This window comes from Cololabis saira, chromosome 22, assembly GCF_033807715.1.
Source record: "Cololabis saira isolate AMF1-May2022 chromosome 22, fColSai1.1, whole genome shotgun sequence".
Taxonomy (NCBI): domain Eukaryota; kingdom Metazoa; phylum Chordata; class Actinopteri; order Beloniformes; family Belonidae; genus Cololabis; species Cololabis saira.
In genome coordinates, this window is record NC_084608.1 from 11,516,935 (window position 1) to 11,544,042 (window position 27,108).

At 38.5% G+C, this 27,108-nt stretch overlaps 2 protein-coding genes across 2 annotated transcripts in view; one reads left to right on the top strand and one right to left on the bottom strand.

Moving 5' to 3' along the window:
- LOC133423749 (B-cell receptor CD22-like) overlaps positions 1–27,108 on the bottom strand; it is a 44,481-nt gene that overhangs the window by 2,570 nt on the left and 14,803 nt on the right. The window contains exon 5 of the mRNA XM_061714060.1: positions 144–470. Coding sequence (XP_061570044.1) covers positions 144–470 — 327 coding nt within the window. The remainder of the gene's footprint in view (positions 1–143; positions 471–27,108) is intronic.
- Positions 9,647–26,407, top strand: LOC133423723 (B-cell receptor CD22-like). Its single transcript, XM_061714039.1, has 6 exons — positions 9,647–9,948; positions 10,023–10,283; positions 21,020–21,025; positions 25,279–25,584; positions 25,659–25,934; positions 26,304–26,407. The coding sequence occupies exons 1-6, from the start codon at positions 9,663–9,665 to the stop codon at positions 26,405–26,407; spliced, it is 1,239 nt and encodes a 412-aa protein (XP_061570023.1). The 5' UTR covers positions 9,647–9,662.

The window sequence follows — 27,108 nt, forward strand, 5'->3', positions numbered from 1 at the left end:
TGTTTCAACTGCTTAAAAGCTTCTTCACACCCTAATTTGTTGTATCAGAGGTTAATGCTAAGACTTCATTTAATGGCTTACTGTTTTTTAAAATCTTTTGTAAAGTGTCTGCCTTAACCTACAAACTCTAAACTGGAACTCACTTGTCGGATCGTCAGGCAGGACGCTGGAAATACGAAGAGTCACTTCTGTCTGTGATGTCTTGAAACGTTTTCCTCCATCCACAGGATATCTGGCAGAACAGCTGATGGTGTATCCATCATGTGTGTCTGACAGAGTGATGATCTTCTGGATTTTAGTTGTGAAGGTTCCATCTTTGTTTTTCTCTGTTTGTGTGTGAGAGTCTTGTTGGAGATTCCAGGTGAGTTCAGGAGGGGAGTGTGGACAGGGAGTGACAGCTGAGCAGGTTATAGTGACACGCTCATTCTCCAGATCACATGAGATGTTAGTTGTAGGTCGCCAAGGGGAATCTGTACAAAACAAAATCAAATGAATTTATATTTAATGGAGATAAAAATACAATAAATCTAAATTAGTTTTCATATGCGATGATAAATGTGAAGGTGTGCTGACATTTTTCCAGTCTTACAGTAGACAACAGAAAGAAAAAAAATATTGTTTCATGTATATTTCAGTAAGCAATATTTTATTCACAGCTTTTCTTCTTCCAACTTTTCACTCTAAAACTAAGGATATTACTGCATTTTTCATTTTACACTGAAACTTCAATAACTTGAGTTATTAGGTATTTCACACTTTAAATAAACGCAGTTTCTCACCTTTAACTGTTATGGTAACAGCATCACAGGAAGCTGTTGATCTGAACGGTCCGTTCTCCATCCTGAAGTAGTATCTGCCTGAATGATGTTTTTGTAAATTGTCAAATAAAGTGGTGCAGTCTTTCTCTCTCATGTTTCCAGTTATGTTGATGGGATAGATGTTATCTTGTTTACTGCTGTTGAAAACCACATTACGTTTATCTGAGTGAAAAGTTGGATCATTTTTAATCCAAACTCCAGTAATTTCTCTGCTGCTATCAAACCCTTTTCCTTCTCTAGCACTAAAGTTACATGAGATTTGCAAACAAGATCCACTCAACGCTTCAATCTTCTTTGGTGCAGTAATGAAGAGTGATGGGTTCTTGTCACAATCAGCTGAAACACCTGTAAAACCAGAATAATGATGAACATGATGTGCAGAAACACCACCTGAGGAAAGTTGATGATCCACAAACTACATTTCAGCAGCAGCAGGTCACACATGGAGATTTAAACAATATCACTATCAAACATTTCAAACCAGAAATGATTGAAGTCTCAAATGAAAGTTAGTGAACAAACAGCTCACCTGAAAGAAAGAAGAAACTCAGTAACACGTTGACTGTCAGCAGATTCACAGACAGAGCTGCTGATGACATCACACTTTCCTCCTTCATCTCTGACACTGAAACTCACCTGCAAAGAAACTTCTATATTTTAATGTTTTAATCAGAGTCCCTTTTGCATAAATCAAATCATTTCTTATTTACAAATCAGCATTTACAATAAATTCAGCGGAAATGCACAAAAAAAGATAAATTAAGAAGAGAATAATTATTTCTTTGTCTTTTTTAGCCAGAAAATAAAGTCAATGAGGATAAAATATGAAAATGTAACTTTTTACCTAAATCAAGATTATAGTTATAAAATCTGATCAGGATTTCAGGTTGATCCTTTTTAAATCCACTCGACCAGCAGAACAAATAACCAACTTCTCTGTTTGAAAGCAGATACAATGTCAATGCAAAAAAATGTTTCTATGTTTTCTAAAGTAGTCTTCATCCTTCCTACTCAGATCGTGTGAAACAGGAAGTTATCTTTCTGTGGCAACAACTGGGTAAAGCATATAGGGTTTCAGTGGTGGATTTAATCTGTCCCAAGATGACTTCATAAGAAACAAGAGTTTGAAATTCAAACGTATATGTCGAAGAGTTTTGCCATCAGCACTGTTAAAAGGATGAAGGATGTACTCTCTCTGGTGTGACATGCACATTTTTGCTTTTATTGCACTTGGGGAATGACATATGAATAAAAAAACAATTAAAGAAAAGGCATTGTATGAATACACCGCCAGAAATGACCAAACTAGACCAATGTGGCGACACATAATTTAGATCACCAACTTCCTCTGCATACTCAATGTACTCAAGTTTCTTCCACCGCTTGGTGTATAGTTTCACAAATCTAAATGCCAGTACTTCTCTTCGACTCTCACACTCATTCTGCTTCAGAAATGCATGCAAATATTTATATACAGTATGTTTTTTTTATTACTTCTGCAAAAACATTAAACTTTACATACATGGAAAAAAATCAGTCCCGGTTGCATGTGTTGCAGGGCATCTACAGTAATTTAATGTTTAAACAGATCCATTAAAAAATTCAAATTCAACATGAGTGTGATGAAATCCTGGGCCATTAAAAGGATCCAATAAAACATCCACGTCATCACATGCAGTACGGTCGGAGCCCAGTGAACAAAAAACACTTTACAAAAAATACTTATTTTCCAGCATAATTTACAAATAAATTATTTAAAAATCCTACAATGTGATTGCCTGGATTTTTTTCTTTTCTAATTTTGTCTCTCATAGTTGAAAAGTACCTATGATGAAGACTATAGACCTCTCTCATCTTACTAAGTAAGTAAGATGAGATACTTGCACAATTAGAGATTGACTAAATACTTTTATGCCCCACATGTATATATCCATATTGTCTTGAAAAATCCTCGTGTTCGTTTCTCTGGTGCACAATAAGAAAACCAATGAACAGAATCAAATGTTAAGAGAAGCTTTTATTATTTCATGCACAATATTTTCCAGCCTGAGGTACACTTTTCTCAAACCCCATAGGTAGGAGAGAAATGCACACTGTGGTCCACGATCCAGCCCTATTTATACTAAAAAAGGAGGTGTTTTGTACGTGGATGTTGCGGATGTTGAACCTTATCTGGGGAGGCAGCTGCGGGGAAAGACACCTAAACATGTCACACTTTCAGCCATATATTTTCTGTTGATTGTTTCTTAATTGAGATGTTAACTCAGCAAATACCTAAGATCACTAAAACTTTGAGAAAAACAGGATGGGACCTATCAGTTTTAAAACATCTGTTTCTCTTCATTGTCTTCACCTAAAGAAGAACTCTAACAGCTAAACAGTCTGGTCATAAAAACAGGAGGTGTTCCTGCACTGAGAGCAACCATTAGTGTAGAATCTTATAGAAAACTCCCTCATACCTTTAACAATTTTATAAAATTCTAACAGTCTGCACCAACTACACCAAGTCAAATTCCTTATAAGTGCAAACATACTTGGCAATAAACTCGTTTCTGATTCAGATTCAGTAAGTCATGCAACCAAGATCTGGTGAGTTTGAGTTTTTTTGATGAATCGTGTTGTCTCCAATGGTGTTATGTGGAGGGTTTTAAACGCCGGAGAGATATGTTCAGACGGGCCTAAAATACAACATACAAAATAAAAATCAATGCTAGATTTTTGTTCTTCTTTTAATTATTCAGTTCGGCTCTCTCTGCTTACAACATAACACCGTGTTCACAATATGTAACATGAAGTAAAAGAGACAGATAGAGTGTACAAAAAGTAGACTTTTATAATTTAGCCCTTTAAATCTGCTTTTTTTGTAATATTTACAAACATGAATATAATCTACAAAGACACAAAGAGACAGACAGTGGACAAACCAAGATGGGTCTAATGGAGGGTTTGTTATGTTTCAAAGACATTTGAGATGAAGGGCAGTGAAATGATAAGAATCAGGTTATATTTATAGTAATCTTCCAAGTTTAGAACCTTTTATTGTGAAGGATGTTTTAATGTTTAATGTTTGTTTACCTTGAAAATATTTTTGGACTTTTGATCAAAAGAAAAATACGTGTCCTAGAAATGGAGACCAGCACAGCAGAGAAATAAATGTTAGCTGATGCAGGTTTTTGTAAATGAAAATCTTAATGTAACGTCTGTTTTTCATTTCAGTGACAGATTTACAGTCTTGTCACAAGACAACCAGTGAAGACGGGCTTGTCACTGTCAACATGTCGTACGGGATGGGAGTCTATCCTACCCTGCATTTCATGGACGTCTCAGAAAAAACCAAAGCCCCGAAAGAGAACAAGACTTGGCTTTACAATAAACTCCTGTGATTCACATTTTACAACTTGTCACAATTCCCCTTTGTTGCGACTCCCCGACCCCAGCAGAGCCGGGTCATAACAATCTGCTGAAAGACGTACTGATGAAACTTCCTCTACTGATGTTTACAATCTGCTCTCAAGTCCTCCATCTTCTCTCCAACATTGATTACATTCACCCAAGTTCCAGATTTTCACTGTACAAAGACAGTTTTCTGAAAGTTCACGATAACATGAGAGAAGAGTAAAAGTGGATCTTCACTAGTGGGGGGTGTTTACAGAGAAATCCACATGAGGAGAAAGAAAGACACCTTAATGATTAAGATCTCTACATCTCCAGCAGATGTTCCTAATCAACTGAAAAAATATCTAAATTTAACCAAATTAAAATAAATGGATCACATCTTAAGCACAAGTGCTGTTTATATCAGTATTCCAAATGCAAAATATCCAAATTAATAGTCTGCAGTCCACAAATGTACCACTAGATGTGAGTCATCTGCCCTGTATCAGGAGACTGCAGAGATGCATCTGCAGAAACTGCTGCTGTTGATAAGCGTTTTAGGTTAAAACCCCAATTCACTGCTGGCTACAGAGGTTTTATTTTATTATCATAATTATCTACAATACACAATTAAATATACTTACAAGTACTTATAAGTCAGGTGTCATATGAAAATAAAATATTTTCTGTAGAAAACAATAGTTTAGTCTGAAGGTATTTGAACCTGATACAAATGGGGGGCTTTGCTTTTTAATGGGTGAAAAGTTTTTTGTTTCTTTCTCTCTTTTTTATATTTGTCCATGTAAAAAAACATTTAAATGCCAAGTAAATATTTAAAGCCAAGATTATTGAACAGACAAGTCTTTCAGAATTATATTCCGACTATCAATGTATGTTCCTTTTTTCTTGTCATGACTCCATAGCTGACACTTTCTCGATGATCAGAAACTCTCTTTATGAAACAGAACCCTTTTAAAGTCTGTTGTTTTAGTGAAACCTGCTGGTTTCCTGAGTTTTCTAGAAAGTACAGTCACATTATTTTTTTCCTCCTGTTCCCCCTCTTATTCTAAAATTTTTGGTCAAGGGGAAACTCTTCTCCAGTGTCTGCATACAGTATGTACACCAAAAGTATATTTATTGTGAAACTATGTCGTTTTAAAGTGTATTGTATGTGTGTATAGCTCTTTTAAACACTGGGTGCAAAAATAAGCAGTGTATTTGTTAAACCTTATGTAGAAATATCAATCGATCAACTTTATTTCTACAACAAAAAAATGGCAAAGTCAGGGTTATTCAGTCAACTAAAAGTTTGTCCAAATAAAAGGGTCTTCAGTTGTCTTTTAAAAGAGTCAGCACTGTTGGTCAGGCGTGTAGATAGAGGAAGAGCGTTCCAGAGACGAGGGGTGATGGACTGAAAAGCATGATCTCCTCCTGTTTTATACCACGATCTTGGGACAGATAAGGGACAGATTTTGTTCTGATGACCCGAGTGAGCGAGCCGGGGCATTAACAGTTAAAAGATCACAAACATATTTTGGGTTTGGTCTAGACTGCCCAAAGAGGAAGTTGATGTCAGTGCTGCATGTATGTGGGGGGCTCTGGGGCTCCATTTTACCAGAAGTGGCCCTGGTTCTTTACTGTAATCTCAGATGGAAATAATCTTGTAATTTGCATGTCAGACACAAACCCGAAACCTTTAAATAGAGAACTTATCTTTGAGGAACTCTTCAAAAGCTAAATGTGATCTTATTTGTACTTTTGTTTTTCTTCAAATGTAACATTAAGTGTGAATTCTGTTGCTTTTGTGTTAATTTGACCTTTTTTTAAAAAGATTTATAAATTGCAAAATTCACATTCTGAGAAGATATTTTATGAAAACTACTTAAGTCTCTAGTTTTCAACGTTGATGATCACTTAAAGTACAATACCACCTGGGCCCTGGTTGAGTAGGCACCATTCACAGAGGCTATTGCCCTTAAGATAAGATAATCCTTTATTTCTCCCTCAATGGGGAAACTCACTTTGTTCAGCAGCAGTACACTTAACATACACATGCAGGGAAGGGGTAAAAAAGTAAAAAGTAAAAAATATATATAATAATTACAAAATATAGACAATATATACAGTACATTGTAATGGAAATAAGAGCAGTGTGAAAGAAAAAAACAACAGTGCAAAAAAAGCAGGTAGAATGTGTGTGAGGTAGACAGATATTGCACGTATGGTTATAGCACATCTTGTTATTGCACGTGTTATTGTCCGTTAACTACTGAAAGCCAGATCAGATTTGAGTGTTTGCCTTTCGCTCTTTGCTGCATGTCTGATCCTCTCCCTATCTGTTTCATGTCCACCTACTGTCGTGGAGTGGAGTGGACGACTGCTAAGCTGCATGCTGCATGCTGCATAACAGTCACCAACGAGACGGGGGCTTCCTGGACTGGGTTGCCGTAGCTGCTTCACTAAGTCCAATGTCGAGTGCTGGATGGCACACTGACACTGGACTGTGGAGCCGTGGAAATATCTTCTGTTGGGTGAAAAATCACACCTCTCTGTCTGGAAACCAGACAGGAAAGTCTGGCAGGCGCCAGGAAAACGTTATCTTCCTGACTGCATTGTGCCAATTGTGAAGTTTGGTGGAGGAGCAATAATGGCATGAAGCTGTTTTTCAAACTTTAGTCCCTTCTTCGGTGAAGGCCAATCTTAATGCAACATCATACCAAGACCTTTTGCACAATGCTGGGCTTCCATCTTTGTGGCAACAGTTTGAAAAGAGGCCCTTTTATATCCAGCGTGACTCTGCCATAAACGTGCAGACCCTGTGGTTTGTCGGGTGGAGTATCTGTGGATAGAGCTGGCTGCTCCATCAGACTGGGATCAGGGCAGTTTGGAGGTCAGATGAACACCCCAGACGCTTTGAGCTTGTTGTTTTAACACTTCCAAAATTAACACTTTTTAGAAGACTCACATCTGTCCTGGCAAGAAGTCTTTAGGGGTGTGCTACGGCCATATGGAGGGGGACTGGTCTGTAAAAATGTTTAGGTTGGTAGCAAGTGTCAATATAGCATCCATGTGAAACCCAAATTCAGGTTTTCAAAGCAGGACATTACAAGATGAGATGAGGAGCTGAGTTTCTCACTGTCAGTAGTCATCATGGTATGGCTGATTTCTTACAATGTGGACACCATTAAACGAAGAGCAACTTCCTCCAGTATGGATGAACAGACTTCAGTTTTCTGAACTACAGTTTCATAACTAGTGGAGACACAAAGAATAACTTCTTGCCACAATTACAAGAATGATGAAGATGTTCCTGAAAAATAAAAGCAGCCGATAAAAGTCTGTGAATTAGTGAAAAACACTTGAAAGAGTGTTTTGGTGACAATAACAGAAATATGAACGATTTAATATCAATATCTGCATTGAAGCTATCACCATGGTGACAGGACAGCAGAGATGATGGTGTTATATATTCTTGAATTATGGGAGTTTTGAGGTAAAACCCTGCTAATAGAGGAAGTGCTCTGTAACTGTACACTCCATTTTTCTGAACCTGACCATTTCCTTCTTCACATCCTCCACTTGCTGCTTGTGTTCACATGTGGGTCTGTTTGGTAAGAGACAAGATGTTTATCGATTTAACTAACTGAATTTTAGCTCAGTCACTTAAATGATATGATAATGTTGCTTTTTATGAAGTATACAGATTCATGGTATTTGTCGGGGTTTGATTTCACAGAAATCTGCCTTGAGACGTTCTGAACAAAGTTAATTAAATGTTAAATGTTTTTCTTTCTTATATTATAAATTAGAAAAGTGAAAAAACTGAATTAGATTTAAGGAGCAGCACCACGATTTAATTTTAAAATGATTTAATGACTTGTGTTTGTAAATCCAGGTGACGGTTTGATGGCAGGTCTGTTTGTGAGCGTGGTTATAGCGGCGGTCTTCCATCTCTCCAGTGAGTTTTTTTTCTTTTAAGAGAAATAATTAAAGAGTTAAACTGTGAATCATTAAGTCAATACTCCAAAATAAAAGTGAATGTTTTGATTGGTTTTCTTGTCAGCTTCACTTGTGAAACAGTTCAAAATGAAGAAGTGTCTTTATTCTGTCCATCTGCGTATGTTTGGGGGTTTCGTGACATTTCTTTGCAGCTTATGGCCACAAATGTCTGTGAAACGTGGTCTATGATGTCACATAGGTGTTCAACAGTAATTAAAATGTAGTTAAAAGTAAACAAGTGGTACGAAGAGACAGTCTGTTAATATATATAATCCACAGTCGCTTCATAGCATTTGAGGATTTTAGGATCTTTAGTTTGTAAACGTTTTCTCTTCATTCTGAGCAGCTCTGAGTCAAACTCTCAAACAAACCTCTGTCTGCTGCAGTTACAGTACCAACGACTCACAAGTACTTCACATTATCCCAATACACCTAAACATAAAATATGAACTCAGAATCAGTGATACTTTACACACAGCAGAACCTTTTACACTATTTATAATAAATATAAATGATATGAGTACCGGTATTTATAAAAAAAACTGCTCCCAATAAATATTTTAACTTTTAGATTGATGCATTTATATAATGAACACACTGAAGTTATTAGTTATTAATTATCAGTAATCGTACAAAGCATGACTGCGTTAGACTCATTTTTAAATGAGTTAAACCCTTTTTTCCCTCTCTCTTCTAAATATTATTATTTTACAGGTGTTTGGGCAGCTTGTTCTGGACCAGTACACCTCAACATTACTGCACCAAATAAGATAGAAGCACTGGAAGGATCTTGTTTACAAATCCCATGTAACTACAGCACTGGAGATAGAGGAGCTGCTACATTTGACAAAACCAGACAGATAATTGGAGTTTGGATTAAAAATAATACTGATTTTAAAACACATCCAGATAATGTGATTTTCAACAGTAGTAAACAAAATAACATCTACCCCATGAATATTACTGGAGACCTGAGAGAGAACAACTGCACCAGTTTGTTCTCTAATTTGAAGAAAAGTCACACAGACACGTACTTCTTCAGGATCGAGAACGAACCCTTCGAAGCAACAGCTAGATGTGATGGTGTTCATATAACAGTTAAAGGTAAGAAATATTGCTTATTTTAATTATAAAATACTATTATGAAAAAAAGAATAATTTTAATTCTGACTTTAATGCAAGAAAAATCAGACTTGTAAAATGAAATATGCAGAAAAATGGATAAAGTGAATAGTGTCCAAAGAGGAAGTTTGTGAACATAAAGTTGAATAATCTTGACAAACAGAATACATAAAACAATCATGTTTAATCTTTCTTTTTCTTTTTCAATAAATCAATAAGAAACAAAACCCACATTAAAAGCATAGCAGATTGAACTTCAGACAATTGATTTTAAAATGTACCTGAATTTCTTTTTTCCAAAATGTATATTTTTCACGTGAAAACACAGATTCTCCTTGGAGCCCCACAATGACCATCCCAGGTGATCTGAAGGAGAATGAGCGTGTCACTATAACCTGCTCAGCTGTCACTCCCTGTCCACACTCCCCTCCTGAACTCACCTGGAATCTCCAACAAGACTCTCACACACAAACAGAGAAAAACAAAGATGGAACCTTGAAAACTAAAATCCAGGAGATCATCACTCTGTCAGACACACATGATGGATACACCATCAGCTGTTCTGCCACATATCCTGTGAAGGGAGGAAAACCTTTCAAGAAATCACAGACAGTAAAGACTCTCAGTGTGTCATGTAAGTGATCCTGTTAACACACCAGAGTTGAGCTGTTTCTAATCAGTAAAGTGAATGTGTCACATGTTCCTCAGATGCTCCTAAGAACACCTCAGCATCCATCAGTCCAGCAGGTTTGGTGTCAGCAGGTAGCTGGGTGAACCTGACCTGCTCCAGCAGAGCCAATCCTCCCGTCAGCAGCTTCACCTGGTTCAAGAAAAGTGAACATGGAGACATGAGAGTAGCTGAAGGAGACTTTTACAGCCTGAATGTAACAGATGGAGGAGTTTATTACTGCATGGCCAAGAATGATCTGGGGAGTCAGACATCACCAGATATCCATCTAAATGTTGAAGGTAATTAGTTAACTGTTGGAAGTCCCTTTAGTAATTTACATGTGGAGTCTCTGCAGTTTGTTTTCAGCTGGGTTTCAATCGGTCTTGTTTTGTTTATTTAACTGAGGTCATCCTGATGGATTTCTACTCTGGATGATTATTGTTGGCATCATTGGGTTCATCTTCCTGGTTGGATGTGTTTGGTGAGAATCCCAAATAAAATCATCTAGCAGGATCTCTGTTTTTTTCACTATTTCATCTTAAACAGAAGATGATACATTTATTAGTTTGTTTTAAGGCAGAGGTTGATTTATCATTGCGATTTATCTTACAGTATTGTGATCTGGTTGAGGAGGACAAAGAAGACAGATTCAACTGTGCAGCAGCTGCAGGTGGGACATTTTACTGTTTACTGAAAACTGTGTCATTAACCATTATGTAGATGAAGATTAAATTCCAACTGTTTAAAAAACTTGATGTTTTTGCAGACGAAAACCAACAGAGGAACAGAAGAAGAAACTATCCATTATGGAGAGATCAACTTCTCCAAACGGACATCTGAACCATCTTCCACCTCGGTGCAGGAGAGCAGACAGGAGCTGGATACGGTCTATTCACAGGTTAAAGTGTCTGAACCAGCGAATCAGTCACCTCAGACTAATGATGGTCTAGAAGATCTCTACGCTCAAGTCAAGAAAAACTGAGTTGTGATTTTTATTTTTAAGAGCTTATTTCCCACTGGAACTTTAACTGATATAAGGCCTGCCTTTTCAGATGCAGAACAGCATGTCATCAGTTTATTTATTACACAACACTGAGTTGGTCCTCCACAAAGATGGTGATGTCTGATACATTTCAGCCAGACTAACAGCAGGCGATGCTGAGTTTTCACCCCATATTGTCTTCGGTTTGTTTCTTAACATTTTCTCCTTCTCTGCAGTAAAATGATGCATCACAGGTGGTTACTGGGCTGCTGACTGATACCTGTGTTTCCACTGAATGATTGATGACAGTGTAGTGAACCAGGCCTGGTTTACAGCACCTCTAATCACAGACACTCTCCCCAATCAATAGGCCACACCTGGGGAGTAACGGCCCTCAGACGCCCTGCAAAGATACACATCTTATCTATGAACAAACCAGAGAAGAATTCGGGGAAGGCCCATCAGAGCCCGGCTCAACAAGGAACAAAGACTCTATAGTCGTAAAATTATCACTTTGAGAAAAAACCAGAACCATTCACTTCCTCTCAGGCCTTTCACAACCATGTGAGAAAATTAGTTAAGAAACCTTAAATGTGATTTTCCTTTGGTTAAACCACTGTTATATCTCCATGTCTTTCACCATGGCTTAACTATTCTGTTGTTGTTCATGCCTTGCATTTATAAATTATATCAGGTCCTTTATTAATTCACAGGACCAATGTCCTGTATTCATTGAGATATAGTATGTGTGAAAACCATAATAATATGATAATAATATATTATATATTATATATATATATATATATATATATATATATATATATATATATATATATATATATATATATATATATATATATATATATATATATATATGTGTGTGTATACTGTATAAGGGTCCAAATATAATATAGAACTCAATCTATCATGTTGATAAGCTGGAATCTATATGGTTCTTTTCCTTTCTTTTGTTTTATTTGGAGGTGGTTTATGTTAACTCCACCATCTTAAAAGCTCATGATTGGTTGGAGACCCTACTTGACCCTCCATGGACTCTGACCCCCCCTGGGGACAAAACTAGGTTGCTCCAACAGTTTAGTCAGAGTAGAGTGAAGTAGAGAGAAAGTTGAGATTGTTAATATTCCTTTGGCTCCTTTAGCTGTCTTCTGTTTTCCTTAGTAATGTTCCTCTGAATCTTTGACTCTTTGAGTTTGACTATCTCTGTCTTTTTCTTTACGATTGAAATCCTTCCTTATTTTTGCATTAATTAATTTTTGATACTTTTTTTATCGTTAATAAAACTGAGTTAATATTCTCTACAGAGAAGTTTAGATTTTTTCCTTTTTGAGTTAAGTTCGAGTTTTTCCATTTTTGGCCAATTTATTTTTCCTTTGTAATCAAAGGTGTTGCCCCAACGAGCTTATTAAATTAAGTAGGAACGCTACAACAGTTTGAATTAGTTTTTAGTTCACTTTCATAAAACACTCCCTGGAACAAAATCATGAACATCTCCATTATTTTAACATCATCTTACAGATGCAGGAACAGTTATTGATGACAGACTGATCTCTAGATGCAAATGTTTTCTACTGATAAAACAATTATGGATGACGGAGTTTTAGATTCTTCAAGGCTGGTAAACGTTCTGAAGCTGACAACAACTCAGAGACAGAGTGGTGGTTGTTTCAGACCTCAGTGGTAACCAACAGTTGTGCAGCTTCTGCAGTGTTTGATTAACCGTCCGAGTAACAACTGATGCAAATGGTTTTCTTTGTACAGGAGTTTTATTGTAAAAAAAATGTTTTCACTGTATGTTTAAAACTATATAACTGAACATATGTATTTTTACTGTATATTAAACTTGGCCAAGTTTTTTACTTTCAAGATTTTGTATTTGAGTTATTTACAGTATACTACACAAGTTTACTGGATATGGTGCATGTAATTTAATTTAATTTAATGGCTGAATTGACATTTGTATTTACTGTTTATCTAATTCACAGTTCAGCTCTGGAGATGTTTGTTAGTTATAAACAACCAGCAAATGTTTTCTCAGAAAGAAGTGGTAGAAAAGTGCATCTCATAATTCAGTGGCTTGTCCAATCACCTTTAGGTGAAACAATTTAAACTAATCATTTTCTGTGAAACATTTTTCCGTCTCCACAGCTTGTGAGGGAAGTTTGGTCCGCTCTTCCTTATAATCTTCAGTTCATTGAGGTTTGTGCGCTCTTCTTTGCTCATAGTTCTCTTAAGTTCCCACCTCAGTATTTCTCTCTGGTTCGTGTCTTTGACTGGTTCATTGCATCACTTCGATGCTTTTAATCCATTCTAATGTAGATTTGATGTGTTTAGGATCGTTGTCCTGTTACATGACCCAGTTTCAGCCAAACTTCAGCAGCGGCTGCACATGAAACAGATACGGATCCTGCACGTTTGTGTACAGTGACAGTAACAGGAAGGTAGAATATGATAATAATAACAACGTACATTCAGAGCTATCAGAGTTGAACATGAGTGCAGTGTTTTAAAGAATCACTTTATACATTATGTTGTTCAACAGGATTTTATTTTGTTCTTGAATCAAAGGTCTCTCTGAGTCCTTTGGTGGGAGACTTCATGGACATCAACTGTCTACCAGATGACACCAGCTCAAATAAAAGCTGCCAAAATGCAGCTCACCGTCAGTGGAGCAGAGGTGTCAAGTAACGAAGTACAAATACTTTGTTACCTTACTTAAGTAGAAATTTTGGTTATCTATACTTCACTGGAGTAATTATTTTTCAGACGACTTTTTACTTTTACTCCTTACATTTTCACACAATTATCTGTACTTTTTACTCCTTACATTTTAAAAACAGCCTCGTTACTCTATTTCATTTCAGCCTTTAAAAATAAACTATCCAGTTAAATTGCTCCATCCAGATACTGAATTTGGTTGTGGTTGTTTCAGATGTTCTTGTCCAGTTTTGTTCTTCCATCCGTTCCCTCAGATTCCTGCAACTAAACTTGGATGTACATTCCAATAAAGGTTAGGATAAATGATAACATGCCTCTGAAGTTTGACTTTTTGCACCATTACAATACTTATAGGCAACTAGTCATCATATCTCCTGCTCCCTGAAACACATGTTAATGCTCAATAGTACACATATATGGTTCTTTAATATATTTTCATTATACTAAGATGCATTCATTTTCAATGGCTTTTGTCCTTAATGGCTTTTTTCACCCTTACATTACTTTTACTTTTATACTTTAAGTAGTTTTGAAACCAGTACTTTTAAACTTTTATCTGAGTAAAAAACTTGAGTTGATACTTCAACTTCTACAGGAGTATTTTTAAACTCTAGTATCTATACTTCTACCTGAGTAATGAATGTGAATACTTTTGACACCTCTGCAGTGGAGCAGCGGTAGAAAACACCAACAGTGTCTCTTCCATGTAGTTTTTCTTGATGGTTCCCTGGAAGTGGTTCCTTCTTGATAATCGTAGTGGTGTTTGCAGTCCAGGTGAGGTCCTCTGTATAGTATGAACCCATAAATCTGAACTCTTTCCAGGTAATCCCTGTTTTTTAGGTCGTGCTAGAGGGTCTACCCTGCTCTTCCTGAATGTGATCTCTACCCTGAAAGGTTTTCCTGCAGTCAGTGGACTTATTGAAGGTTACGTTTGAAGGTCTGCTCCACTGTTATGTGAACAACAGTAAACTGTTCGGTGCAAAAACCACATGTTCTGAAACCTGCCTGTTGGTCAAAAGGGTCGAACCCTCCCTGTGTTTGAGTCTCTAAGGGACAATCCAGTTATGTCTTACTTCCAGTGTCTGGATATCTTCAGTCTCTCAGATGTTCCCCAGTGGCCTGAACATCATCACCTCTACTAACACTGTGGTCCACTTAAACCCCTCAAATATAAAACCGACATAAAGGGGTAATGTTAGCTGCTTTCAGCCCGTTTAAATCACTCTGCATCTGTCCTGATTAGGGGTGGGCAAAAATATTGATACAGCAATATATCGCGATACATAGTCTCCCGATACGATATCGATATTCAATGTATGTATCGCGATATATTGCCGTATCAATATTTTTGCCCACCCCTAGCTGTACTGTATTTTTGTGATTTCAATTTCAGTGTGGGTGAGACACTGCATTTTATTTTGAGTATTTTGTATCTAAGAATAATGCACACACTGCACTTTTCATTGTGTTTCAGTGTGTTTTTTCATGCAAATATGTTGCATAATTAAAATGGAAAGTTTGAATTACATTGTTTTGACTCAGTCTGTCCAATGCATTATCACTATCATCTGATGTACATATATACAACTTGGATTTTAAGATGTGTAATGCATTTTTAAATTTTTCGGTGAACTATGTAGAATATCGCGATATATCGGGATATATCGCATAATCAGGATATCGCAATTTGTATCGTATCGTGGCTCAAGTATCGTGATGCGTATCGTATCGTGAGGTCCTTCCCAATACCCACCCCTAGTACTGATAATGTGAATTATTGTGGCAGTGTGGCTTGATGTTGCTGTGAGAGAAGTGTTACTTTAATACTTCAGGGAGAAGTGGTGGGGTGTCAACTGGTGAAATCATGAACCAAGTGACAGGAAAAAGCTGAGTACTTGAAGTAACCAGAAGGAGCTGGTTAGATGGGTTTGTATGACGTCAATACCGAGTGAAGCCCTCCCTTTTTTTCATGATGGAGTTGCTTCACCCTGTGGGACAGAGCTGTGTTCATCTTTCCAGGTTAGTAAGTTTCAAGACTGCTGTTTACACTGCAACATTATCACTTGGGCTGTAGGATTGATAAAGTAATATTTTACTGAGCTGAATTGAATAACTGATATGCAAGACTCTTGAAACCGCTGAGGAAAACATTGGTGCTGTAAATCACAATAAGATGATGAAAACCTGAAAAATCTGATAAACTTCTTCTGTTCAAACATCTTGTTACACTTCTGAATATTCAACGACTGTTTAACAGAAGTTTATCTGAGAAGTGGAAAGAAAAAACATCACTCAAACAATGCCACAGAAAGATGACTTCCTCTTTCACACGGTCTGAAAAGGAAGGATGAAAACATCTGTGGAAAAAGAGTTGGTTTCTTTTGACTTTTTTCTGATTTTGAACAGAGGTTGGTTATTTGCTGCTGATCAGCTAAACAAAAACGTGAGTCTGATTTCATTTTAAAATCATTTTAGTGACCCATTCATGTGGTGGGCATCAAAATGACTATTTTTACAGATGAAAAACTTCATTTTTGAGTTCATTTCCTTTAAGTTTTTCTCAGAGTAAATTCTGAAAACTCAACTCTGCCTAAAATACTAAATACTGTTTTCAGTGTCAGAGATGAAGGAGGAAAGTGTGATGTCATCAGCAGCTCTGTCTGTGAATGTGCTGACAGTCAACGTGTTACTGAGGGTCTTCTTTATTTCAGGTGAGCTGTTTGTTCATTAACTTTCATTTGAGACTTGAATCATTTCTGCTTTGAAATGTTTGATAGTGATATTGTTTAAATCTCCATGTGTGACCTGCTGCTGCTGAAATGTGGTTTGTGGATCATCAACTTTCTCCTCAGGTGGTGTTTCTGCACATCATGTTCATCATTATTCTGGTTTTACAGGTGTTTCAGCTGATTGTGACAAGAACCCATCACTCTTCATTACTGCACCAAAGAAGATTGAAGCGTTGAGTGGATCTTGTTTGCAAATCTCATGTAACTTTAGAGCTGAAGAAGGAAAAGGGTTCTTCCTCCGTCTCGGAGCGGGACCGCAGACGGCAGCAGGGGACGGTGGGGAAGCAGGGCCGCGGGTCAGAGCCTGAACACCTCTCCACTCACGCTGCTGAGAATGTCTATGTTAAAATGAAGAAAACCTGGAGGAAAACCACCAGGAACGGATTTATGATTATATTAATCTGTTTTGTGACAAAATGTGCTAAATATGTCAGTTTATCGCATATAAATGACACACCCGAGTATTCAAATATTATGTTTTATACATTTGGTATTATCTTCAAATTCTTGTAAAAACACAATTTCACAGTTCAAACAGTTCAAAAAATATTAATTGAAAGATTTTTTTGCAAGTTTGTTAATCTGTTGTCTGCTTCCATGGTTTTAATCACTGTGGATTACAATCTAACTACTACAAAAAGTTCTTACATCTGGTTTTACACGTGTATTTGTAATGACAGGGAAGAACATGAAATAAGTTGATTCTGCCTAAATATGACTTGATCTCATTCTTGAGCTTCATAATATAAACACTACTAGAGCTCACAGGATTGCTTTTAACTCTTTTAAAGGACCATTACAACACAAAATAGGCATTTTCACCTGTCAAAAATTGATTGAAGGCCAAATACAGTTAATGAAAAGTTGTTTCTGCCTAAATATGACTTGATCTCATTCTTGAGCTTCATAATCTGAAAATCTGACGTTTTAGCGCTATCGCTCAACGGGCTGCTGTGCGCGCTCCCGCGGCCACAAATCACATTCTGGCACGAGACCGGACGGCGCTATATTTATGATCAGATCTATTGTAAAATGCCTGCTACAGATGTCCACCAGAGGGCGCCGACGTCCTGATAATCAACCTCAAATTTGAGACAGGAATTTCTGTGAATTCTGTGATTTTCTGTGTGTTATTTTATATGTCAGGCATTAAATAAATGAATTTAATTTCAACACAAAACAGTTTATTTTTAAAATTATTATTAAGTCTTGGTGCATAATTCATGTGCCAACATTTTGCAATAAATGCACTGAACCCAAAGCCTCTTTTTGAAATGGTTCTGAACAGATAACGGGGATCATCATCCAATCTGCCTCCTCCTTCATCCATCCTTACGGTGAACCTGTCCTTTGCATGCTGGTGCTGTTCCCTGAGGCTGAGACAACACGAGCAACAGTGAGGGGCGGTTCCCTCTCACCAGAGGTCCCTCTATCTCAATATTCTCATCACTAAGTGATGGGATTATTGGGTCCCCATTACAAAGTCTCCAACATTACTTTTGTTGAAGGCGGTTGCTCCATCAGTGCTTGAGGCCTCTGGCTTTCTTGCTGAAAGATAAGAACGCTGCTTCAAGAACACTGTGAGCCAGTCAGGACCAGAGTTATTATGGTTAGTGAAAACTAGGACTAAAATGGAAACCAAGACGGAGAAAATAGTCCTGTTAACTGAAATACAAAAATATAAACTACAGATTTTTATGAAAGTAAAACTAAAAATGAACAATGCAAACCTTCCTGAAATGAAATAGAATTGCAGGTAAAATTAATTTTCATTCGGTGCTTGTGTTTTTTTTTTATGTTTGCGGCTTTAAGTATTAAGTATTTTTTATAATTGTAATTATGCAAAAGGTTTTGTATGGAACTGTTCACAGGATACTTTTTTGTCAAGTCAGTACATCAAAAACTAAAACTAAACTAAAACTATTGATGCGCTTGTTAAATTTATTAAAACCGAACTGAAATAATCAAAACAAAGTGAACAACAAAATAAAAACAAAAACTATAAAAAATGTCTTTGCCCACAAAAAATGTCATATGTAAAATATAAAAAGCAATATATTTTTTTCCAAAAAATAACATCAACCAACCCTGAGAGTGGTGTGTCGGTCAACCCGACTAACATTAGGACGCAGTTTTGAACGGAAACATTTTCAACTTCTTTAATATAATTAAAAAAGCAGCAGAGAACAGGCTCTGTGGCGATTGGGAGGAAGCACGCAGGGTTCATGGATTGATGGTGGCCCTTGGGAGCCAGAAGATAACACTTGTGGAGCCGCTGCCTGGTTGCATCAGGCCACCGCCTGCAGCTGCTGCAGCTGATATGTCACATGATCACACTGTTGGAAAGTACTTGCAAGTGCTGAGTTATTGTGGTCATCTCATTCTGTTGAGTGTTGAGGGCAGAGCCCTGTTTCTCCACCAGCGAGCAGAGGTGCTGGATCAGGGCCGGTTCTAGAAAATGATGACTAGGGCTGCATCTCAGATCAGAGGGGGTGCACATGCCTGGCACGTTGTTCAACACTAAATTATGCATTTTCCCATCATTTCAAGCGGAATTATACTAGCAAAACAAGAATATTTAAAGTGTATTTCAAATTCTTTATTGCAGCAATATTGCTGCAGAACAAAGAAAATGCTACATTTAGTCTGGGCTACCTCACCCATCAGACAATCTAGCAACAGATGTTTTTTACCCTGAAAATAAAACATAGAAATTCAAACTAATTTTATCTATACAGCTCAAAACCATCACTAAACACGACAGTCATTTCAAGTGGAATGATACCAGTCAAACAATAATATTTAAAGTGTCTTTTAAGTGCATTTTTGCAGCAATATCGCTGCAGAACAAAGAAAATGCTACATTTAACGTGTTAACGGTGCAGCAGAGAGCAGCGTCTTGCTGGTGCAGGTAACGCAGATGATTGATGTACACTAAAGCCTAAATTATGGTTCTGCGTTACACCAACGGTTGGTGTAACGCAGAACCATAAATCAGCCATAACGCGCGCGCACTTGTCAGTTTTTGTTTTTCGTCTTTTCAACTGAGCATGCAAACACATAAACTGAGGGTGCAATGCTTATGCACCCTCGTAGAACCGGGCCTCTGCTGGATCCTGCTGGGTCCACCCCAGACCAGAAGGCCCTCATCCAGAGACAGGACTGAGGTTGCAAATCATTTTATTGTTAAAGGCAGGCCCGAAGAATGAACCGAAGCTTCATTGCATGTGTCGAGCAACAGTGAGCATGCCACATGAAGCTTTTATTCAAGGCTTGTGACACATACAAGGAATTCACGTGACACATGACAAACGAGGCCCCGTGTTTAATCTAGCAGAGGAGAGGGGGAAGAAAGATGGCGGAGTGAACGGTTTAACTTCTGTGGGCTCCGATGTTGAATTCGATGAAAGAACTTTCTCAAGTGCTTAGACCTTGGTCAAGTTAACTGAGTTTATCAGCAGATACAACATAATTTCATTTGACGTTAAAAGGAATCTTTCGCTCTGTTTTCTCCATTGTTTTCAGTTCCTTTTTCACTGAAACGGTAACATGGCTAATATTAGCAAGGACCACAGCTACCACTGAGTGGCTCTGCAACAGGTGTCCAATGACGTAGACACCGAGTGGATGCAGCAGCGGGGGGGGACGCCTCACAAGACCAGATGAGAGAGGACAGGCACCACACTCCGGTAAAAAGCCCCAATCACAAAAAAATGAAAGAAATTCAACGGAAACCCAAAATGAAGTGTCAAATACAGTGCTCTTTATTGCAATTCCAAACCTGATACGAAAATTTGACACCCAAAGTGAACACCTAAAGTCATATGAATTCCAACTGCAAGAGAAAGCCGACGCTGTGAGACAAGTTACGGAGTCTGTGGATGGTGATATGGCAGCTGTAAAAAGTATCGTAGAGGATTTTGACCGGCTTAAAATACAGATGGCAACACAAAAAGATGAGAATGCTGCTCTTTGAGAGATATGTCTGGAACACGCAAGGTACAAACGGAGGTGGTCGATGCGGATCAACAGCGTTCCCGAGAGGGATGGGGAGAACACGAGGAAAGAAACGATCAAAATCCTGGCCAAAGTGATCCTGATCACCGGACAGAAACTGCACAACACTGTGGAGACAGTTCATCGGCTCGTCAGAAGAAGAAAACTGAGAAACACAGGCAAATTATCATACAATTTGTTATGAGGACTGTTCGAGACCAAGAGTGGAAAATGTCTAAGGATGCCAAGGTCTGCAAGGAGATGAAAATTCGATTTTGAGAGGATTTTTGCAAGGAAGACCGCGAGTCCCGTCAGAGTGGAAGAGGCCTGGAGCTGGGGGTTCGAGGCATTCTTCTAGGACTGGCTGTGAAGCCGTCTCACAAGAAGGTCCTGGGTTCAATTCAGAAAGGACCATTCTATGTCACTTTCAGCCAAGTGACTTGAGTTTGAGCGGATACTACCTGGATTTGCTAGCTAAATTACCAGACACCAACTGTGGTGACATCTCTAGCCATGAAGACCTGTTTGACAGATAAAAGTCTGTGAATTAGTGAAACACACTTGAAAGAGTGAAAGAGTGGTGACAATAACATAAATAAAGAACACCTGACATATGAAGAGCAATATCTGCATTGAAGCTATCACCATGGTGACAGGACAGCAGTGATGCTGTTTTATATTCTTGAATTGTGGGAGTTTTGAGGTAAAACCTTGCTAAAAGAGGAAGTGCTCTGTAACTGTACATTCCATTTTTCTGAACCTGACCATTTCCTTCTTCACATCCTCCACTTGCTGCTTGTGTTCACATGTGGGTCTGTTTGGTAAGAGACAAGATGTTTATCGATTTAACTAACTTAATTTTAGCTCAGTCACTTAAATGATATGATAATGTTGCTTTTTATGAAGTATACAGATTAATGGTATTTGTTGGGGTTTGATTTCACAGAAATCTGTCGTGAGACGTTCTGAACAAAGTTAATTAAGGGTGCTTTCACACCTGTGGCCCGTTTGTTTTGTTCCGATTCAGGGGCTGAACCGATACAGTTGTTCCGTTTCTCGTTTGTGGAGTTTGTGTTCACAAGGCAAACGTCTGTACCGTTTCAAAGCTGATAACAAATTCCATGCGCTAACCAGCTGCTCTCTGATTGGTCAAATGAACGCGGAAGGAGTTTCCTCTTCCGCACCCCGGGAAAAACAACACGCCCCTTTCAGCGCAGCGCAGACTGCAGCCGCGGCTTTGGCTGATTTATGGTTCCGCGTTACACCAACGCAGAGCCTACGGCATAGAGTACGGCGTAGGGTCTGCGTCGATTTAACGCGGAACCATAAATCAGGCTTTACCCATTCATTTATGTGCGCTCGGCGCAGAGCGGAGCCCGGCAGCGGACGAGAGGGCGCTGCTGCAGCCGGGTTTGGGCTGCGCAAACCCTGCCCGAATTGAACATTGTTTAATTTCAAACAAAGTTTAATTTGTGCCGTGCTGGGAAGACATCTCGCACGTCCAATAGGAGAGGAGTTGGTGGAGGACCGACTCCTCTCCTTGCGCCGCGGCAGCACATACACAATGAATGAATGGAGTTGTCTCGGTTGCTGTGTTGATTATGTTCTCATTACAAATAAAAAAAAATAACCGTTTCAGGTCCCGATTGGAATCGGGCCGAGACCACCTCTCCTAGACGATCTCGGAACGCTTGTTTTGTACCGTTTCAGAGCGCGATTGCTGTGTTCACATATACCAAACGTTCCGATCTTGAGGGGGAAGCGTTCCCTGTATCGGAACAACTGCTTGAAACGGTACAGGTGTGAAAGCACCCTAAATGTTGAATGGTTTTTCTTTCTTACATTATAAATTAGGAAAGTGAAAAAACTGAATTAGATTTAAGGAGCAGCACCACGATTTAATTTTAAAACAATTTAATGACTTGTGTTTGTAAATCCAGGTGACGGTTTGATGGCAGGTCTGTTTGTGAGCGTGGTTATAGCGGCGGTCTTCCATCTCTCCGGTGAGTTTTTTTTATTTCTTAGATTTTTCTTTGGGCTTTAGTGGCCCTTTATTCAAGTTGCAGACAGGAAGGGGGTAGAGAGAGAGAATGGGGATGACATGCAACAAAGGTGCACAGGCCAGGATTTGAACCTGCAACCACTGCAGGAGGACTGTAGCCTCAGTACATGAGCCGCTTGCTTAACCCACTACGGCAACTCTGGGCCGCTCGGTGGCGTAGTGACTACGCCGCCGAGCGGCCCAGAGTTGTTTGGTCTTCTTTTAAGAGAAATAATTAATGAGTTAAACTGTAAATAATTAAGTCAATACTCCAAAATAGAAGTGAATGTTTTGATCTGTTTTCTTGCCAGCTTCACTTGTGAAATGGTGTTTAGAATTTGTGGCTCATTGATGACATCTGATTTTTTTTTCAAGTTTCAGTTTTGTTGCTATTTTTCAAAATGAAGAAGTGTCTTTATTCTGTCCATCTGCGTATGTTTGGGGGTTTCGTGACATTTCTTTGCAGCTTATGGCCACAAATGTCTGTGAAACGTGGTCTATGATGTCACATAGGTGTTCAACAGTCATTAAAATGTAGTTAAAAGTAAACAAGTGGTACGAAGAGACAGTTAATATATATAATCCACAGTCGCTTCATAGCATTTAAGGGTTTTAGGATCTTTAGTTTGTAAACGTTTTCTCTAAAATTCTGAGCAGCTGAGAGTCAAACTCTCAAACAAACCTCCTTCTGCTGCAGTTACAGTACCAACGACTCACAAATACTTCACTCTATCCCAATACAAAAACGTTTATAATACCTAAATATAAAATATCTGCATTTGTATAATTTTACAGGTGTTTCAGCTGATTGTGACAAGAACCCATCACTCTTCATTACTGCACCAAAGAAGATTGAAGCGTTGAGTGGATCTTGTTTGCAAATCTCGTGTAACTTTAGAGCTGAAGAAGGAAAAGGGTTTGATAGCAGCAGAGAAATAACTGGAGTTTGGATTAAAAATGATCCAACTTTTCACTTAGATAAACGTAATGTGGTTTTCAACAGCAGTAAACAAGAAAACATCTATCCCATCAACATAACTGGAAACATGAGAGAGAAAGACTGCACCACTTTATTTGACAATTTACAAAAACATAATTCAGGAAGATACTACTTCAGGATGAAGAACGGACCGTTCAGATCAACAGCTTCCTGTGATGCTGTTACCGTAACAGTTAAAGGTGAGAAATGTTGTTGATTGAACTTCAAAACGTCATTAGGAAGAATAATAGTTCCAATTAACTGTGCTTATATTGTAAACAAAAACAAAAGAAACAAAAAAGCTCTGTTAAAAGGTTTTTGGGGAAAAAGTTGAATAGTGCTAACATATTAACTGACATATTAAGTTATTAACAAAAACAACTTCTCTCGACAGAATAACATGTAACTGCTTTTCACAACTTCATATTAATCAGACAAAAATATGCATGACATTTAGGTAACCCTTTCTTTTACAGTACAGTAATAACCAGGTAATACCATGGTAATTACACTGCAATTACCTAGTAGTAGTCATTTTACCATGTAATTACTCTGAAATTACATTAATTATTTCTAAGTATGTACCAGGTAATTACTAAGTATTTTTCTGCAAACTACCAGGACATTATAACCTATATTTGAGGTAGTTACCAGCTAATTACACTTCAATGACCATGTAGTTACCTTGTATTTACTATACATTTCATGGATAACTACCGGGTATTTACCGTTTCATTATTGATTTATGTATTATCAATGGATTGGTGCATGTGCCCCCGAGGGGTGTAAATGACTCTATTGACCTTGTAATTAACCTGATAGTTACCATGTTTTACCTGGCAATTGGCAGGTACTTACCTTGTAGTTACTTGCCCAGTAATTCTATTTCTATTTAAGTATTTACCCAATAAGTACAGACATTTTTACCTGGCTTTTACTCAGTAATTAAAGTGAAACTTGACTGTAAAAGAAAGCGTGTGTTGTTCCATAATATTACCTGGTAATTGTAGATTATAATTATAAAGATTTGAACAATTGGCAAAACGTCTGATAATTACCTCCCCTTTACCCTGCAATTAGAAAGTTGGACCACTGCATACAGATAATACTGGACCAGTATTATCTGCATTTGGCCATCACCCTTAATCTCAATTTTTTTTCCAGATACCCTCACAGAAGCAAAGATTTGAGACATGTAAACAACAAAAACACGGGGAGAACCACAATAAAATAACTTTTCATAAGTTTCAACACAGAATATGGGTTAATCATTTGCTTGCATATTTTACCAACTCTGGAGCAGCGTTAGCATGCTCGGACAGGAGTAATTACATGGTAAATTGACTGGTAGTTACCAATATTAACCTAGTAAATACCTGTAATTTCCCTCATAGTTCCCATCTGTCTTTATAATTACCTAGTAATGTTTAGTTTAAACAACCAGGTATTTACCATGTTATTACATGGTAAATACACATAATTACATGGTACAAGAAAATACGTAATAATTACCTAGTACTTACTGGGTAAATTACCCGGTAGTTACCATGTAATTACCTTGTAAATACGAGGTACTACTAGGTAATTACAGTGTAATTACCCTGGTATTACCTGGTTATTACTGTACTGTAAAAGAAAGGGTTACCAACATTTATCACAGGTTGGATTAAATAGAAATTCAGCAAATTTAAGTTTAAAGGAATTAGTTTGCTGTGTTTTGAACGTTCACTGGTATTTTTAGTTGTTAAATATGTATTTGATGTGAAAACAGCTTCTCCTTGGAGCCCCACCATGACCATCTCAGGTGATCTGAAGGAGAATGAGCGTGTCACTATAACCTGCTCAGCTGTCACTCCCTGTCCACACTCCCCTCCTGAACTCACCTGGAATCTCCAACAAGAATCTCACACACAAACAAAGAAAAACAAAGATGGAACCCTGAGAACTAAAATTAAGAAGATCATCACTCTGTCAGACACACATGATGGATACACCATCAGCTGTTCTGCCAGATATCCTGTGAATGGAGGAAAACCTTTCAAGACATCACAGACAGTAAAGACTCTCAGTGTGTCATGTAAGTGATCCTGTTGACACACCAGAGTTGAGCTGTTTCTAATCAGTAAAGTGAATGTGTCACATGTTCCTCAGATGCTCCTAAGAACACCTCAGCATCCATCAGTCCAGCAGGTTTGGTGTCAGCAGGTAGCTGGGTGAACCTGACCTGCTCCAGCAGAGCCAATCCTCCCGTCAGCAGCTTCACCTGGTTCAAGAAAAGAGAACATGGAGACCTGGAAGTAGCTGAAGGAGACTTTTACAGCCTGAATGTAACAGATGGAGAAGTTTATTACTGTGTGGCCAAGAATAGTGTGGGGAGTCAGACATCACCAGATATATTATTTGATCTGAATATCACAGGTATCACAGGTAAATAGAGCTTTACTCTTCAGTAGTGGAGGGAATGCTGTTTTTCTTTATTTGTTCAAACAGTGTTGTTATTTTGACATCTAGTATGTAAGTTTACATTTTAATAAAATCTAAGCCAAAATAACAAAAAGAAAAGACAAAAAAATCAGGATATGTATAGATGAAAACTTCATGACATCACAGAGAGAAGTAACTCTCTGTTGATGGATCTTGTCCCTACATGTTATTTAACGGATTTCCGAAATATTTGATTTTACACTCTATTCTCTATTCCATTTACTTAGTTAGGGATTTGTGCATATTGTTTTTGTTTGTTTTTCTCCCTTTAGGCTCTCTTGTTGGGTAATTTACAGTATCTCTCTGTTGCAGGTTCCTCAGCTGCCAACCGAAACATCGTGTACATCAGTGTTGGAGGGATGTCTGTGCCCCTCATTGTAGGGTCCGACCCCAAAACCTTAGGTGAACCCGGGTAGCCAACCACAAACAGGCAGGAGACCAAACGATTTAAATAAAGAGCCAGAAGGCTGTTTATTAAAGTGAAGGGGAAAAAAACTGACTCAGGGGTTGATCCAGGGGGTGAAGGCAGAGGAAACGTGGGAGCGATGGTTGGGGGTCCAGGTGACAAGGGTCAGCCGTGAGTTGGCAGCAGGGAGGGGGCCACAGAGATCCACGAGAATGGCTTGGAGGGGAAGGCGTCGAGGAGGGGTCCAGGGAGGCAACGGAGACACAGGAACAAAAAGCCTTGGGACAAAAAAAACAGAGGGATTAAGGTAAGCACGGCACAGAGGTTCAAACTGGAGGTCTGAAAAAGCTAGAGATAGTTTCCTGAAAGGCCAGATTTAGTTACCGCATGGGTTCAGTACAATCAAGCACTGAGTGAAGGTCCAGGTCTTCTTTTAAGCCTGGGCTGGTGATCAGTGGCAGCTGGGGTTGAATGCAGATCAGCAGCACCTGTGCTGCTGGCTCTCCCAGCCAGAGGAGGAGGACTCCTAACAGGACCCCCCCTCCTACGGGAGACACCGGGCGACCGTCCGATGGCATCCGGGTGGGCTCGGTAGAAGTCCTTCAGGAGGGCGGGGTCCGCCAGGTACGAGCGAGGGACCCAGGTGCGGTGCTCGGGGCCATACCCTACCCAGTCCACCAGGTATTGATAGCCCCGGCCCCGACGACGGAC